Consider the following 18,548-nt stretch of genomic DNA (forward strand, 5'->3'; position numbering starts at 1 on the left):
GATGTAAATACCCTCAAATTAAAGCGGACAGTCTGCAGTTAAAGCGCATCTTGTTCGTTTCATTGCAAATCCATTGTGGTGGTGTATAGTGCCAAAAATGTTAGAATTGTGTGGATGTCCCAATATTTATGGACCTGACTATATATATATATATATATATATATATATATATATATATAAATAAATAAATAAAAACTGTACTCACCGTAGCACCAACCTTCACTGATACATAAAATGTATATATTTTGCAACTACGTGGGTAAACCTGGGGGGCAATGATTTGTTGGGAGAAGATGGGTATAGATTCAGATGTAAGCCATTATTGGTTAGCTGGAAAGTTAAATGTCATCTAACAAATAAATATATACTGAGGAAAGTTTATTGCCTCTGGTCTGAAAATGTTTCCATGGCCTGCACTGACCTACCATGACAAATCTAGGTAATCCCTATCTATGAGCATGTTAGAAGGATTTTCAAGTATTTGCATTAACTGCGAGCCTGCTGGAGTTAATCCCTTCATAGCCACAAGGGCACAGAGGAAAAGCATACATGTAGTTCAGGAGAAGTTTATTAGTTAAGCAGGAAACCCATTCATAAGCACAATGAGGACTTAATAGCATGACAGTGTTGCCTGAGGCAATCAGATACATTTTACCGGTTTTATGTGCAGAGAATATTTTTTATCTTATTTGCTGAAAACTGCTCAATGTGAGAATCTCCTCTGATCATCAAGACTGACAACTGCACTTACCACTTCTATTGTACCTTTCCTGATTGGGAAAATCCCTATGTATCTGTCAGCTATGGACATAACAGCAAATGGTGGAAATTATTGTAAATAAGACTGCCAGCCTTTGAGAAAAAGATGCATTGTGCAGCCTGATCTGCCCATGTATGGTATACGGAATACAAATTCACATTTGCTGTGGGTTACTGTACTTTTTAGGTTATTAAAAAACGTCCATAGAGTCAACACAAGGACATGCAAACAGCAATATCAGAAAAAACTCCAGTCAACTAGATTTTAACTTTTACCAGTGTTGAGCACCAATACCCTGAAGATAACCAATCAGGAACAGCAGGGGTGGAGGGGGGGGGGGGGGGGGAGTCGTTGGCATTGGGGAGGGGATTGGTTTGTTGGTTTGTTTTTTTTTAATCAGCTGGCTGGTCAAAAAAAAAAAGATCCATTTATGGCCATCTTTAAGCCTATTCATATACAGAAACTCAGAGCACCATTATATCTGAATGGACAGGCTGAAATATAAAACAGTGAAGCTGCAGGAATACTAAAACAAATATCATCACTCCCATTCCCTGCTATACAATGTGGATGGAATAATTTAAATGTTACGTTTGGCAGTTCTAAATCCAATCTATATAATATCTTACACGCTTTCATATATTTTTGATTTCACGTTATTTTCAATCTTTATAAATCTGCAGCCTGTTACACACACAAAAATGAACAATTGGTGGTGCCTGAACACAGAGATTTGCTAACAATTGATAATTGATGTTTTTATTGCTCTGGCAATAGATCACGGATTCATAAAAACTGGATTTGGTTTAATCAAATCAAAACACTTGTGTAAGGAAATTAAGGCTAAAGTTTAATTGGCTTATAGTTTGCTTTCCATGGTTTCTGCTATCCCCACTCATCAATATTTGAATTACACTTTTCAATAAAACTTTTAATTTAATTTCATATGTTATTTTAGACCCAGTGATGTCATCACTTGGTCTCTGTGCTTCTCTATGCATTACATGAAGATCAATGGCTGGTGGGAGGGACACAGCTCAGGGTTTTTTACCTAGTTTTTAAGCACTCCTATAAAAGTGCTCAGTCCTTATGTAATCAGTGGGCTGAAAAATTGTCAGTCTGGGGACATAAGCATTCCTAGGCAGGCTGTTTTTGCATACAGACTGCCCTGGGTAATACCCATTTGTGATGCTGGACCTCAATAATGGACAGAGCTGAAATCCAATAAATGAAAAGGGTGAATGAAGGACAGTAAGTTTGGGGAGAAAAGAACTAGATGATGCTTGACATCCTACAGCCAGGAAATGAGGCAGGATCTATCTGATTAGCTTCAGCTTCTAATGCACCCTGTAAGAGGCTAAAAGAATGCAGTGAAATCAGAGTAAGCAATTCTAATACATGAGAGGAGCCTCTACAACTGTACAAAATCAACAGCAAGGCTGGAATTCAGCGTTACACACTCTCTCTGAAAGGATGCTACTAGAAACCCTCAGTAATTTCCTTGCCCCAGCAGCCCTACTGTGAGTTGGGTCAGGGTCCTTATAGGATCAGTGGGGGGGGATTTGTCAGTGCAGAATAGTAGAGATATACAATCAGCTCATAGCTAGGTTTGTACATCTACTTTCTGGTGAAAAGCAACACCTCTATAACAGCTTTAAGACACGCCTCCCAGCATACCTTGCCGTAGTTATTCAGATTTAACTGGACTTGCTCTTTAAAGTTGAAGACTTTCGCTAGTCGGCCAAGTGGCTTCCTCAGCTCTAATGATTGCCAGGAACATACTGCACCATAAATGCTGAGGTGTGTTTTTGACATCTACCGGAGCTGGAGAAGCGCATTGGTTGAGCAGTGAAATGTCTTCAATATTACAAATCAAGCTGTATGTGACTAACTAGTAGGGGGTATAATGACCTGGGTAAATGAGAACCTTAAAGTGATAGTAAACAAAAAAAAACAGTGACAGGAAGAGTTTTTGTGATAGAGGACACTTCAATTGTCTCTTCTGTCATAAATACTTGTCCCTGCTTATCAGTGGTGATGTACACTGAGGCGCAGTACATTTATGGCACCCGCTGTGATGAAGTGACTCCCATGTGTGCCTATCAGTGGTGATGTACACTGAGGTGCAGTACATTTATGGCACCCGCTGTGATGAAGTCACTCCCATGTGTGCCTATCAGTGGTGATGTACACTGAGGTGCAGTACATTTATGGCACCCGCTGTGATGAAGTGACTCCCATGTGTGCCTATCAGTGGTGATGTACACTGAGGAGCAGTACATTTATGGCACCCGCTGTGATGAAGTCACTCCCATGTGTGCCTATCAGTGGTGATGTACACTGAGGTGCAGTACATTTATGGCACCCGCTGTGATGAAGTGACTCCCATGTGTGCCTATCAGTGGTGATGTACACTGAGGCACAGTACATTTATGGCACCCGCTGTGATGAAGTGACTCCCATGTGTGCCTATCAGTGGTGATGTACACTGAGGAGCAGTACATTTATGGCACCCGCTGTGATGAAGTGACTCCCATGTGTGCCTATCAGTGGTGATGTACACTGAGGAGCAGTACATTTATGGCACCCGCTGTGATGAAGTGACTCCCATGTGTGCCTATCAGTGGTGATGTATACTGAGGTGCAGTACATTTATGGCACCTGCTGTGATGAAGTGACTCCCATGTGTGCCTATCAGTGGTGATGTACACTGAGGTGCAGTACATTTATGGCACCCGCTGTGATGAAGTCACTCCCCATGTGTGCCTATCAGTGGTGATGTACACTGAGGCGCAGTACATTTATGGCACCCGCTATGTGCTGTGTGAGTGACATCATCGTGGCCCAGCCACACAAACCTGGAAGAAAGATTGGGAGACTAGCACATTATGGCATTTTCCTCCTGTGGGCTTGTTAAGAATACTTTTTTTTGAGCTGAGTTTATACTACCACATTATGGCGTTTTCTTCCTGCATGCTCATTTAGAATTTTTTTTTAGCGGAGTTTAATTGCACCTTAACATGTTGGCCAGTAGTCTTAATATGGGAACCTTTCTGGGCTTTCACAATCAGGAAAAGTGTAATTCTCTTGGCACATGACTAATGGACTGAGTTTACAAGGGGTGTTATTCCTTCCATCACATTCTTGATAAATCCCATCTTATAAACCTTCAGAATACTAATCAGAATTACAAGCAGAGTGAAGAATGGAAACATGGACGAATAGAGCAGCAAATCAAGCAGCAGAGCACTTGAAGTGTCAGCCCATCCAAGATGAATAATTTGGGATTGGTATCCATTGTAGAGGTTATTTAGCTAATGGTTTAATCGCTCTTGGTGAGCTCTCTACCTTGGGGCTCCTGGGTGGCACACCTGCTGTGACCACTATAAAGTGATCCCACCCTCCCTTTTGGATTTTTAGAAAAATAATGCAGCAGGAGGATCGAACACCCTTCAAGATGGGTGATACAGAACCAGTAATCATAGCAATATCTTGATGTCCCCAAGATAAAATAAAAGCCATATCATATCACATCTAGGCGTCCTATCATTTTAAGAATTAAAGGTTGGTGTACTGCCCAAATGTCTGCTACAGTAGAATGAATCTAAAGCCTTGTTTCCAATAACTGGAAATAATCAGTTCTTGGCTATTTTTGTGTTACTTTGGGACCATCAACACAAACTTTCAAAAGTAAAACATAAAAAAACAGAATTCACATGTGTCAGTTTTTCCTGCTCCCCTCATACTCGTACCAAATCCGCAGCAATGGTGTAAGTAAACACAAACTGAAACATTTGGTGTGTGAAACACTGCAAGCTGGATACCTACTGCACACCTTTTTTTCCATTGCCTGTTTATTCTGTATTGTGCTTTTATAAACATATGTTAAATAACACAAATAATTTAAAGAAAGAACACTATAGTAGCTACCTGAGCATTTTTCTTTATAGTACAACCACACCATATTAAATAAGACAGAATATAAAAAAAAAGTTCTTCACACCGCTGGTCATAAGTTTTTAAGCAGCAAATAATATTTTAAAAAGACCCAAGGACACTGCTTCTGCTGAGGCACAGCGTTTCCCCACCAATATGAAATTGTAAGCAGATATTGGAATTCTCTTCAATAAGAACATTTATTTCTGGGGGCGCTCTCTGTATATTGTTGACCCCTGCAGCGCTCCTCTGTGATTCTCCCTGGCAGTCTACTTGCTACTGTATAATAGAATACCAGCCTGTAATAAACTCGGCCAGTATAGTACTGACAGTCAAATCCAGGATGAGTTACAAAGGAAATGGACTACAAGAAGAACCTTACAGTTCCAGATCTATGCAATGGGACTGCAGAGAAAAGCTTGCTTTAAAAACAGATTACCCCCATCATCTTTCTCACTTAGCTAAGCAGTTTCAGGTGGAGTTCTTCAAAAATAATGCTTATAGCTAGCTGAAGCCACACCAAGAACCCAAACCAAACAAAAGCCTTGAACAGTATTAGGGGTAAATCCTTTAGAATTCAAATATCCTTTAGTCCTACACCACACACACTGGAGCAAAGGGGTATAAAGATTGTCTTGTGATGATGGTGGCCTTTAATTTATGTTCCTTGTCACAATTCAATGTAAAGCCTTGTGTGGTAAATGGCACAAACAAGGCACAACTGTTATGGCTGATACGCAAGGCCACCCAAGATTTAGGATAGCTCTACATTGTTTCCTTGCTCAGCTTAAAAAGAAAAAAAAATGGTATCTTTATGAAGCTGTAGACGTATGCAGTGCACAGCTCACGTGTGTATATGAGCACATAGGTACAACAAGGTTAGCTGCGCCAGTGCCAAATATGCGTAACCGAATCATAGTAATGTCCACAAGATTTTCTGGTTCTACACACCTAACTTGCTGGCAATAGTCATAAGGACTTTCAAAATGGGCATAAAACTGGAGACTTCACTGAAGTTGCTGCTGCTGACAACCTGTGAGTGAACAACAAGACCTTGCTGGTAATTTTGGCTCTCCACACAATGGGCGATTTCATGCAGTCCAGCCAGGATATGCGGAGAGAGCTGGAAGGGAGAAAGGACAGCATTAAACGTACATATTAAACTTACAAGGAAGACTGACACTTTGGCTTCAGCTTTTTGCTAAACTAAACATGTAGGCACCATGGCATGTCATTGAGAATCAGGCTTCAGACTGCACTGCCAGAAAACATCACTATTTCACTTTATGCTGAGTAGCTGTATCTACTTTGTTAAAATAAAAGCATAAGAGTCAAATGGATTGGTCTATAATTTCACTGCTAATGTCACATAGTACTCAGGGATGTCTTGAGGCCCAGGGTGTCTTACCTCCTGAAGGTGGTACCTGCCTTCCAGCTTAACCAGAATATTGTCCCTCCTTATGGCTTGCTACAATGCATCCGAAGGATACTCCCCTGCACTGACTAGATGTAGTGCATGCTATGGGAGTTTACCCCTCTGTTACTGCTTCGTTTTGCAAACCAGATTCCCTGTATGTGCCTCCTGAATGTTCCCGCATGGGTCTCCATACTTCGCTCCACCATTGGTAGGTGGAACAGACAAGTTCTTCCAGATATGTTAGTAATTCATTGGATTGTCAGCACCAGACATCTGTATCTAAAATTTGCAAGGCTGCCATCTGAACTTTGGCTCTCATGTTTGTTAAAGTGGAACTAAACCCTGCTATCCTTTAAAGCCAAGGAAGCTGCCATTTTAGCTTCTGACTATGGTGCTGCACATGATCAGCTATGACACCAGCCATTTAATGACAGTTTGTTGGAGAGCCAACATAAGCCTACCAATAAATGTAACCGTTATCATTCGAGGCAAACCTTGAATGTAACCCTTCTGGGAAACATATTGATAGGTTTAGTTCCTCTATGTTTTACAAGGTGGTTGTTCAGGCCTCCTCTGATATCATTTTCAGGCATAAGGTGATACAGGCTGCTCCCTGAGTTTAATCGAGCCTTCTTGACCCGTTTGGCTGTGGTCCTGTTGACGTTGTTGTCCACCTCTTAGTTGAACTAATTTTGGACATCCCATGTGTAAGGATATAAAAAAAAAAGCTTTTGTCCTGTACTATACCAGAATGACAATAGGATTTTGAACCACCTGTTTCCTGGAGCACAGTATATGGCTCTTTGTTATTGTGATCTTCTTATTACTTGCTACAAAACTAAGGCTAGCTGGGATGGGAGGGGTTATACAACACATTCCTTCAGGTTTTTTTTTTTTTGTCAGTGTCCAGTCACCTGAAGGTAGCTGCATGTAACCCATCTGTAAGGATTTATAGAAGGCTGTGCTCTGTACCATACAATCAGGAAATGAACATAGATATTATGACATTGGCATTAATGGTCATGTCATGCAATGTACAGAACTATGGACTTCACACTGAGTACAGTACACACAAGATGGCATAACACCTGCAGATCTGAACACAGAACAAATCAGAGGCCACAAAATATTACACCAAAAGTCAAATCTGACAAATGAAGAGTAGAGGCTGGAGAGCAATCTACAGCACTCACTGATATCATAACAATGTATCTCAGTCATTTGATGTCCATCGGTAGGTTAGGTATAAACTGGTGTAGACGGTTTCACCACACTGAAATACTTGGGAGGACGCTTAATAGGGAAAGCAGATATCACTTTTGAAGTCCAGAAACTAACATAGTGCTAATCACATTTGTAAAGTACATCACTGTGTCTTATAAATGTGCTTTTTTCAAGCCGCATTAAAACTTTAGTAAGATTTGCATTTCACAACACTAAATACTTACTGAGTTTTCTCTTAGCTTGTCATATAAACACTCCAACCTTTGCAAAGCATCTTCAAGTTTTCTTTTAGTTTTCTGACAAAATAAAATGCCAATATATTATACACACTAACATTTTTCTTAATAAAACACATGAACAACCTGCATGTGGCAAGATTTTACATTTTCATCATTTTAAAAACAAAATCATCAATTCCCAATCCTAGTCACATCTTTAAAAAAAAAAACATCTTAAAAATGTGAATCTTCTGTTCTGTCATTTACATTTTTTGGGAAAATAGCATCTCATTTTAGCAGTTTGATAACGACAACTCCCAATTTACTGTGGATACATATATATAAACCCCAATATTGTTTTTTTGTGGTCTAATAACTGCCTCAATACATCTCCAAGTCTGAAGGTAATCCTGCAAGCTGTAGAGTCAACAAATGTCTAATAGAGCTCTGGGGTTTGGGGGGATCCCGGCATACTCTGAACATACTCTCCCAGCAAGCACTTAACCCTTTTACTGCCACCAACGTATGTTATATGTAAGTGGCATTAGAGTGTTGTACACATAGACCTGTTACAGCAGCCAGGAATGCATATACCGTTGTGCTCAAATGTTTGCATACCCTGGCAGAAATCATTACATTTTGGCATTTATATTGAAAATATGACTGATCATGCCAAGAAACTGTCTTTTATTTAAAGATAGTGATCATATGAAGCCATTTATTATCACATAGTTGTTTGGCTCCTTTTTAAATCATAACAGAAATCACCCAAATAGCCATGATCAAAAGTTTACATACCCTGGATGGTTTGGCCTCAGGACAGACACAAAGTGACACACACAGGTTCAAATGGCAATTAAAGGTTCATTTTCTACACATGTGACTTTTTACATTGCAATTAGTGTGTAAAATAGTGAGTTTGTTAGCTCTTAGGTGGATGCATTGAGCAGGCTAGATAATAAGCCATGCGATGCAGGAAAAGAACTGTCAAAAGACATGGTTAAAAAGGTAATGGAACTTTATAAAGATAGAAGGGGATATCCAAATCCTTGAATATGCCTGTTCAATCACTTATTAAAGAAGTGGAAAGTTTGGGGATCTCGATACCAAGTCAAGGTCAGGTAGACCAAAGAAGTTTGCAGCCACAACTGCCAGAAGAATGGTCCGGGATACAAAGAACAACCCAAAGAAAAGGTAACCTCAGGAGAAATACAGTCTGCTCTGGAAAAAGATTGTGTGGTTGTTTCAAGGAGCACAGTATGACAATACTTGAATAAATATGAGCGAAATAGTCGAGTTGACAAAAAGAAGCCTTTACTGCACCAATGCTACAAAAAAAGCCTGGTGAGGCGTGTCAAGATGTCAGGCATATTGTAACCGGTCTTTTTTGTGGTATTGGCGCAGTATAGGCTTCTTTTCTGGCAACTCAACCATTGTTCAAGTATTTTCATATTTTTCTACTTAAAAACAAAAAAACACACCGTCTTTTTCCAGAGCACCCTATAATTTATTCTGAGGTTACCTGTGGTTTTTTCTTTGTATCAGGAACAATTCTTTTGGCAGTTGTGGCTGCAATCCTTCTTGGTCTACCTGACCTTGGCTTGGGATCCAAAGATCCCTGAACCTTCCACTTAAGTGCTTGAGCAGTACTGACTGGCATATTTAAGGCTTTCGATATCATTTGTATCCCCTTTCCATCTTTATAAAGTCCCATTACCTTGTTGTGCAGGTCTTTTGACAGTTCTTTTTCTGCTCCCCATGGCTCAGTATCCAGCCTGCTCAGTGCATCCACCTGAGAGCTAACAAACTGACTATTTTCTATACACAGACACCAAATGCAATGTAAAAAGTCACAAATGTGAGAAACGAACTTTTAATTGCAATTTTAACCTGTGTGTGTTACCTTGTGCGTCTGTACCAAGGCCAAACATTCCAGGATATGTAAACTTTTGATTAGGACCATTTGGGTGATTTTCTGTTATCAATATGATTTAAAAAGGAGCCAATCAACTATGTGATAATAAATGGCTTCTTATAATCACTAACAAAAGACTCTTTTTTGGCAAGATCAGTCATATTTGCAATATAAATGCCATACATTCACAATTTCTGACAGGGTATGCAAACGTTTGAGCACAACTGTATGTTTCACAAGCCAACATCATCTTTCTGATTAAAGTGATAGGGCAGCTCTACAGCTGCCTGTTCACTTTAACAGCTCTTGGAAGCATGCCTTAACACCCCCGCCTCCCCCCCCCAATTAAAAATTTTGAGCCCGTCCTCATGTACACGCACATATGAATGCAAGCACACATTGTTTCTTGCACTACACGTTGCATATGCCATGCACCCTGGAGTAAGAGCACTAATTCTAGGGCCATTATTCATGGTTAACTCTCAAGAGATGATCTGTAGGAAGCATTACCCATGTTAAATATAGGATACCTATGTTCATAATCATTTTAATGGCACGTGTCCTAATTTTAAAGCTTGACATGTTAGGAATCTATTTACTTGGCATAAGCACCTTTATAATGTACCAGAATTAATGTACCAGATTGCATTTGTGTGTACTAAAATTAAATTCTGGTTATTTTTTACTGAAGTGGTTAATTCTCTGACTAAACTTAACTTCAACTTACAGTGCATTCATAAAGTATTCAGACCCCCATCACTTTTTTCAAATTTGTTAAATTACAGCCTGATGCTACAATTTAAATTCATTTTTTTCTCATTAATCTACACTCAGTACACCATAATGACAAAGTGAAAACTGAGTTTTAGAAATGTCTCTGTACTTAAGTATTCAGATCCTTTACTTGGTACTTTGTTGAAACACCTTTGGCAGCAGTTACAGCCTTGAGTCTTTTTGAGTATGACATGAGAAGCTTTGCACACCTTGATTGGGGAATTTTCTGCCATTCTTCTTTGAAAATCCTCTCAAACTCAGTCAGATTAGATTAGGATTGTTGGTGGACAGCCATTTTCAGGTCTGTCCAGAGATGTTTGATACGGTTCAAGTCAGGGCTCTGGCTATGCCACTCTAGGACATTCACAGAGTTGCCTAAGCCACTCCTGTATTGTCTTGGCTGTGTGCTTAGGATCGTTGTTATGTTGGAAGGTGATCATCCAGCCCAGTCTGAGGTTCTGAGTGCTGTGGAGCAGGTTTTCATTATGGATATTTCTGTACTTGCTGCTGCAAAAACACACCACAGCATGATGCTGCCACCACCGTGCTTCACTGTTGGGATGGTATTGGGCAGATGAAGAGCGGTGCCTGGTTTCCTTTGGATATAACATTTAGAAATGGAGGCCAAACAATTCAATCTTGGTTTCAACAGATCAGAGAATCTTCTTCCTCACAGTCAAGAGTCCTTCAGGTGCTTTTTTTGCAAACTCCAAGTGGGCTTTCATGTGTTTTGCACAGAGGAGAGGCTTCAGTCTAGCAACTCTGTTATAAAGCCCAGATTGGTGGAGGGCTGCAGTGATGGTTGTCCTAGAAATTTGTCTCATCTCCATACAGGATCTCTGGAGCTCAGTCAGATTGACCATTGAGTTCTTGGTCATCACTCTTACTAAGGCCCTTCTCCCCCAATCGCTCAGTTTGCCAGGGTAACCAGCTCTTGGAAGAGTCCTGGTTGTGCCAAACTTTTTCCATTACAGAATTATGGAGGCCACTGAGCTCTTAGGAACCTTCAGTGCAGCAGAATTTTTTATAGCCTTCCCCAGATCTGTGGCTTACAATAGTCCTGTCACTGAGCTCTGCAGGTAGTTTCTTTAATCTCATGGATTTTGCTCTGATACAGTATACATTGTCAGCTGTGAGGCCTTTTATAGAGAGGTGTGTGCCTTTCCAAATCATGTCCAATCAATTTAATTTACCACAGGTGGACTCCAATCAGGGTGTAGAAACATGTCAGCAACGATCAAGAGAAATGGAGGCACCTGAGCTAAATTTCAAGTGTTGTTGCAAAGGGTGTAAATACTTCTGCCAATATGATATTTGATTTTTTTCCGTTTCATAAATTTGTAAACATTTCTAAAATTCTCTTTTCACTTTGTCATTATGGGGTACTGAGCGCAGATTAATGAGAAAAATAAATGAAATTAAACAACTTTAATATCAAGCTGCAACAAAACTGAAAAAAGTGAAGGGGGTCTGAATACTTATGAATGCACTGTAATACTTTCATTTTAGTGATTGTATTATTATTAACCAGGTGCTCTCTTTAGAATGGTGGACAATTCTAAGTAAAAATGTAGCTAGGCAGACAGGTATTGGCTATAATATTCACCCACAAGTGGATATCTGTCAGAGTGCAGTAGTCCTAGCTGTGCTGTCTGGATTGCATAATATTTTGCTGCATATGGAACTTCCAATCTATTCTGCAGTTTACCTCAATAGACCCTTTTCATAACTACTTTGGGTCTAGTGGGTCATCAAATAAAGCAAACCATTACTGAGATATTGTTATGACATGGGTCAGTGCTGTGTCTCAGTTAACCCCAAGGTAATAATGCTGTTTGAGAATAACTATCACAACCTTGTAAAGCTACATTATCTGATACCATTCCTGGTTTGTAAGTATCATAACAAAAAATAGTAGTTTTCCCTGATAAAGTGATTGGTAAGGGTTTGTGACTTGTCCACCATAATAAGGTTAATTCACAATGTGCCCATTAAATGTGAATAGGGTTGCTGGACAGTTTGTGGTTTAAGGAGGTTATAATAGAGTTTAAAAACAAAAAGGCAAAACTTTTCTTTCGTCTTTGGTAGACTGGAGAGGAATTAGAATGCCTGTGTTTTTTTTTTTGTCCAAGAGATTTATTATTTGCCCTGTTTACCACTAGCACCAAAAATGAAATAAAATTATAAATTATGGGTTGTCACCAGAATAGGAACAAAGGATAACTCTTCTAAAGGGGACTAGTTCTGGTGCCCCTGGTGACAACCAGGGATTCCCTCACTTTGGAGGAATGTCTTCTCATTTACTGTTTGGATTTGGCACAAGAAGCAAAGGGAACTCATCCCAATGGTACACAGCCTTTAGCTCTACTTGAATGTAAATTTATGGCATTTGATTTATATTTGTTGACATGCACATCTAAAAACACAATATGTATGCAGGGCCATAAGAAATACCGTTCCTCTTTCTATGATGAAAAGCAAAATCACTCAAAGGGTGCAGAGAATATTCAGTATGCAAGTTTAATAAATAACACGGCAAGTGATTTTGCAGATTTGTGCAAATTAGTTTAGCGATAATGGAGTAATATAAATGATAATAATGCTTTGCCTTAATACATGAAAAACATCCTCCAGCATGCTAGAAATTTTCTGTCACATCAACATTTAAAAACTTGAGTCTGGGTGTGCTCACTTATTATGTTTAGTGCTGTGCACTAAAGACACAGTAGCAGCTGTCAAAGAGACCAGATAAGCAGAGGCGGGTGGGTGTCAGACAGAACTCTCCAATACACCCCAGGCTATGCCCTGCTGTTGAAAAACTGAGGTGCATTAAGGGAAACACTACTCTAGCAAACTGTATGGCTGCTCCTCTAACCACTACAGCTCTCACTGCTGTACAGTCCCCTATGTACCAAACATGTTTATTTGGCAATCATTTTATCATATTAGCAAATAATTTTTTTTTTTTTTTTTTTTTTAAGGACAATCAAGGCTTTTTGTGATATTGTCTTGCAGTGTTACTTTGCATCTCTCCATTGCGCATCCGAACGGTGTTGATAAAGCACTGAATCAGGTAGCCTAATTTTTTGTTACAGTAGCATTTGATGGAACTGCTGTGTTCACACAGCAACTCACAGCTTTGACTTGTCTGGAAGTAGGAGGGGGAGTGCTGCAGCAGGGTGGAAGGACTGGATGTGCTACACACGTTCTGTGTACTTTTATGAAGTTTTTTTTTGGTGTGTGTAGCATGCGCAGTGTTCTCAACTAGTTAATATAAAGAATATAAAAAATTTTCCCAATTACCATTTTGAACTGAGAATTAGAAACCATGGATCAAAAATTAAAATAATGGCTAAACTACAAGATAAACAGTTAAGTTATGGCTCATAACAGGCAACTAGTTCCTTTAAGAAGCTAGGGCTAAATGCTTCTGAAACTGAAGAGATAATACAAAAGCTATTATAAAACACTTGAGCAGAATACCTTTTCACAAAAACTATTATGCTGACTTCCCCAACTTCAGTCCTGGAACAGATGTGTCTTGTGAATGGGAGATATTGTACACATAAAATGAGGCACAGACACTTTTCAATGATTACATTCTACTGAGTTTAGGGGCCCATGTACATGTATATTCACTTCCAGCTTTTGTCTCTATCTATTGCAAGGCATTCTCCGTGCTGAGAGGTTATTATTCATCCTGCTAAGACACATCCTTCCTGCTGATCTACCTAGGCACCCTTCTCTCAGGCATCTCTATAGAACAGCCTGCCTAATGATACTCCTCTTATACTTCATTCTATTTCAAATCTAAAAGCAGAAGCATTCCCAGTAGCATTTATTCGATTTATTGTGATATGATGCTCTCTCTACTTAATAAATTGGTATTTGCTCTGGAGAGCTGAGACAAGCTGAAACTTATCACTAAAAATGCTACTTTCTACATCCTGTGTTTAACTGTGAGGGAGGAGTACGACTTGCTGCAGGAAAATAGAAGATCTCAGACACTATTAAAGTGGTTGTAAAGGATCAAGGTTTTTTTATCTTCACGTATTCTATGCATTAAGGTAAAAACCTTCTGTGTGCAGCAGTTCCCCCAGCCCCCTCAATACTTACCTGAGCCTCATCGCGATCCAGCAATGTGCACAACAGCCTCAGCTGTTCAGGGTCTCTGCCTTCTCATTGGCTGAGGCAGCAAGCGGGAGCCATTGTAACCACTGAGATCATCATAGGCCCAAAACAGCAGGGTACTCTCCTCCATGGTACTACAGGGTGCTGATCTCAACTGCTGCTCTGTCCCTACAATAACTTGGCATAGAGATATTCCAGACTGCAGAGGATTTTAAGGAGCTTCTTTTAAATGTGGTTTTGTATAACATTGTTTAAATAGACAGGGTGCCAAGGCTGGTAAGTTTAGCACACTATGCTGCCCAGGGGCGGACTGACAACTCATGGGGCCCCTGGGCATAGGGGATCATGGGGCCCCTGTGTCCTTGCCCAAACTCAAAAAAGCCTATGAAAAAGGTACCAGGGGCATCTCATGGGGCCCCCTACTGACCCCGGGCAGTGCCCGAGTTTCCAAACGGTCAGTCCGCCCCTGATGCTGCCATAGCCTTATGAGAAAGCATAAGGTGTTTTTTGGTAAGGCTGAACTTAAACTTAAGACAAAACTCCTGGTGCATGTCAGTGACTGGGAAAAAACATTAGACCAGCATGATAGGCAACTAGCAGTTTCAGACGGTGAATAAATCAATGGCACCCTTCAGGTTTCTCTTCGCTCAGATTTCCTTTAAATATACAGAATTGTAGAGTAGCACTAGAGGGAAGCTCAGCCTCATTCTCCCTCCCTGCAGAACAGCGGTTGAGAAAAATTACCCAACATTTAGGGTATACATTGCTGTCAATGAGTTGACTCAAACTTGTGAGGTGCAGCAGTAAAGTATAGCTACTGGGCAACATTTTATATATATATATATATATATATATATATATATATATATATATATATATATACACACACACATATACACACACACACATATACACACACACACACACACACACATATACATATACATACACACACACACACACACACACATATACATACACACACACACACACATATACATACATACAGTCAGGTCCATAAATATTGGGACATCGACACAATTCTAACATTTTTGGCTCTATACACCACCACAATGGATTTGAAATGAAACGAACAAGATGTGCTTTAACTGCAGACTGTCAGCTTTAATGTGAGGGTATTTACATCCAAATCAGGTGAACGGTGTAGGAATTACAACAGTTTGCATATGTGCCTCCCACTTGTTAGGGGACCAAAAGTAATGGGACAATTGGCTTCTCAGCTGTTCCATGGCCAGGTGTGTGTTATTCCCTCATTATCCCAATTACAATGAGCAGATAAAAGGTCCAGAGTTCATTTCAAGTGTGCTATTTGCATTTGGAATCTGTTGCTGTCAGCTCTCAAGATGAGATCCAAAGAGCTGTCACTATCAGTGAAGCAAGATATCATTAGGCTGAAAAAACAAAACAAACCCATCAGAGAGATCGCAAAAACATTAGTCGTGGCCAAAACAACTGTTTGGAACATTCTTAAAAAGAAGGAACGCACCGGTGAGGTCAGCAACACCAAAAGACCTGGAAGACCACAGAAAACAACTGTGGTGGATGACTGAAGAATTCTTTCCCTGGTGAAGAAAACACCCTTCACAACAGTTGATCAGATCAAGAACACTCTCCAGGAGGTAGGTGTATGTGTGTCAAAGTCAACAATCAAGAGAAGACTTAACCAGAGTGAATACAGAGGGTTCACCACAAGATATAAACCATTGGTGAGCCTCAAAAACAGAAAGGCCAGATTAGAGTTTGCCAAACGACATCTAAAAAAGCCTTCACAGTTCTGGAACAACATCCTATGGACAGATGAGACCAAGATCAACTTGTACCAGAGTGATGGGAAGAGAAGAGTATGGAGAAGGAAAGGAACTGCTCATGATCCTAAGCATACCACCTCATCAGTGAAGCACGGTGGTGGTAATATCATGGCGTGGGCATGTATGGCTGCCAATGGAACTGGTTCTCTTGTATTTATTGATGATGTGACTGCTGACAAAAGCAGCAGGATGAATTCTGATGTGTTTCGGGCAATATTATCTGCTCATATTCAGCCAAATGCTTCACAACTCATTGGACGCCGCTTCACAGTGCAGATGGACAATGACCCAAAGCATACTGCAAAAGCAACCAAAGAGTTTTTTAAGGGAAAGAAGTGGAATGTTATGCAATGGCCAAGTCAATCACCTGACCTGAATCCAATTGAGCATGCATTTCACTTGCTGAAGACAAAACTGAAGGGAAAATGCCTCAAAAACAAGCAGGAACTGAAGACAGTTGCAGTAGAGGCCTGGCAGAGCATCACCAGGGATGAAACCCAGCGTCCGGTGATGTCTATGCGTTCCAGACTTCAGGCTGTAATTGACTGCAATGGATTTGCAACCAAGTATTAAAAAGTGAAAGTTTGATTTATGATTATTATTCTGTCCCATTACTTTTGGTTCCTTAACAAGTGGGAGGCACATATGCAAACTGTTGTAATTCCTACACCGTTCACCTGATTTGGAGGTAAATACCCTCAAATAAAAGCTGACAGTCTGCAGTTAAAGCACATCTTGTTCGTTTCATTTCAAATCCATTGTGGTGGTGTATAGAGCCAAAAATGTTAGAATTGTGTCGATGTCCCAATATTTATGGACCTGACTGTATATACACACACAGACACACAGTGGATATAAAACATCTACACACCCCTGTTAAAATGTCAGGTTTCTGTGATGTAAAAAAATGAGACAAAGATGAATGATTTCAGAAATTTTTCCACCTTTAATGTGACCTATAAACTGTACAACTCAGTTGAAAACAAACTGAATTCTTGGGGGGGGGGGGCGAGTTAAAAAACTAAAATAATATGGTTATATAAGTGTGCACACCTTCTTATAACTGGGGCTGTAGCTGTGTTCAGAATTAAGCAATCACATTCAAAATCATGTTAAATAGGAGTCAGTACACACCTGCCATCATTTAAAGTGCCTCTGATTAACCCCAAATAAAGTACAACTGTTCTAGTAGGTCTTTTCTGACATTTTCTTAGAAGCATCCTACAGGGAAAGCCATGGTCCGCAAAGAGCTTACAAAGCATCAGAGGGATCTCACTGCTAAAAGGTATCGGTCAGGGGAAGGGTATAAAAGAATTTCCAAGGCATTAGATATACCATGGAACATAATGAAGACAGCCATCATCAAGTGCAGAAAATATGGCACAACAGTGACATTACCAAGAACTGGACGTCCCTCCAAAATTGCTCAAAAGACGAGAATAAAACTGGTCTAGGAGGCTGCCAAGAGGCCTACAGAAACATTAAAGGAGCTGCAGGAATATCTGGCAAGTACTGGCTGTGTGATACATGTGACAACAATCTCCCGTATTCTTCATATGTCTGGGCTATGGGGTAGAGAACACCATACTTACAGTGAAGCATGGTGGTGGCAGCATCATGCTTTGGGGCTGTTTTTCTTCAGCCGGAACTGGGGCCTTAGTCAAGGTAGAGGAAATTATGAACAGTTCCAAATACGAGTCAATATTGGCACAAAACCTTCAGGCTTCTGCTAGAAAACTGAATATGAACTTCATCTTTCAGCATGACAATGACCCAAAGCATACATTCAAATCAACAAAGGAATGGCTCCTGTTGCAACCGTGCACACAAGAGGCAAACACGGCCCTCATTTTGTTAAGAATTCTTCATGTTTTCACCTCATTCCCCCTCCCTCAGAAATGCAGTCAGTGTACGTTGCGGAGGTCAAGAAGCCTGAGCTGCCTTTATACAATCCTCTTCCCAAATAAGGCAATCTGCTTGCTGTTGTAAGAAGACACCAACTGATTTTGTGTAGAAAAAGGCTGTTATGCTTTGTGTGTGGGTGAGAGAAGAAAAGATTTCCCTGCCTTAACATCACTGCAGAGGGAGATCAAAATCATCCTGGAGCTCATAAGACTTGAAACTGCTTAACCCAAGGTGTTTTGGCAAGTACTTATCTACCTAAATCTGTGTATATATGCGTTACATCTTTTCCTGTAAATATTTCTACTGCACCCCTTTTGACCTTTTAGTAATAAATCTTACGTTTTGAAAGTGTTGAACTGTTTCTATAGCTCTTTATTGCAACTTACGACTTCATGCCGCTGAAGAACGCTACTATGATTGTTTAACCCTCTGTATAACC

At 40.1% G+C, this 18,548-nt stretch overlaps 1 protein-coding gene across 2 annotated transcripts in view; it reads right to left on the reverse strand.

The window, feature by feature from the left end:
• Positions 1–550: 550 nt before the first annotated feature.
• The window catches only part of SEC31B (SEC31 homolog B, COPII component), a 186,995-nt gene continuing 168,997 nt past the window's right edge, over positions 551–18,548 (reverse strand). For both annotated transcript variants that reach the window (XM_089677220.1, XM_089677218.1), the window contains 2 exons: positions 7,562–7,633; positions 551–5,819 (listed from right to left, as the gene is read on the reverse strand). In XM_089677220.1, coding sequence (XP_089533346.1) covers positions 5,640–5,819; positions 7,562–7,633 — 252 coding nt within the window. In that variant the 3' untranslated portion in view covers positions 551–5,639. The remainder of the gene's footprint in view (positions 5,820–7,561; positions 7,634–18,548) is intronic.

This window comes from Staurois parvus, unplaced genomic scaffold (genome assembly GCF_062004578.1).
Source record: "Staurois parvus isolate SC_StPar_1 unplaced genomic scaffold, SC_StPar_1.0 ptg000182l, whole genome shotgun sequence".
In the NCBI taxonomy this organism is placed as follows: domain Eukaryota; kingdom Metazoa; phylum Chordata; class Amphibia; order Anura; family Ranidae; genus Staurois; species Staurois parvus.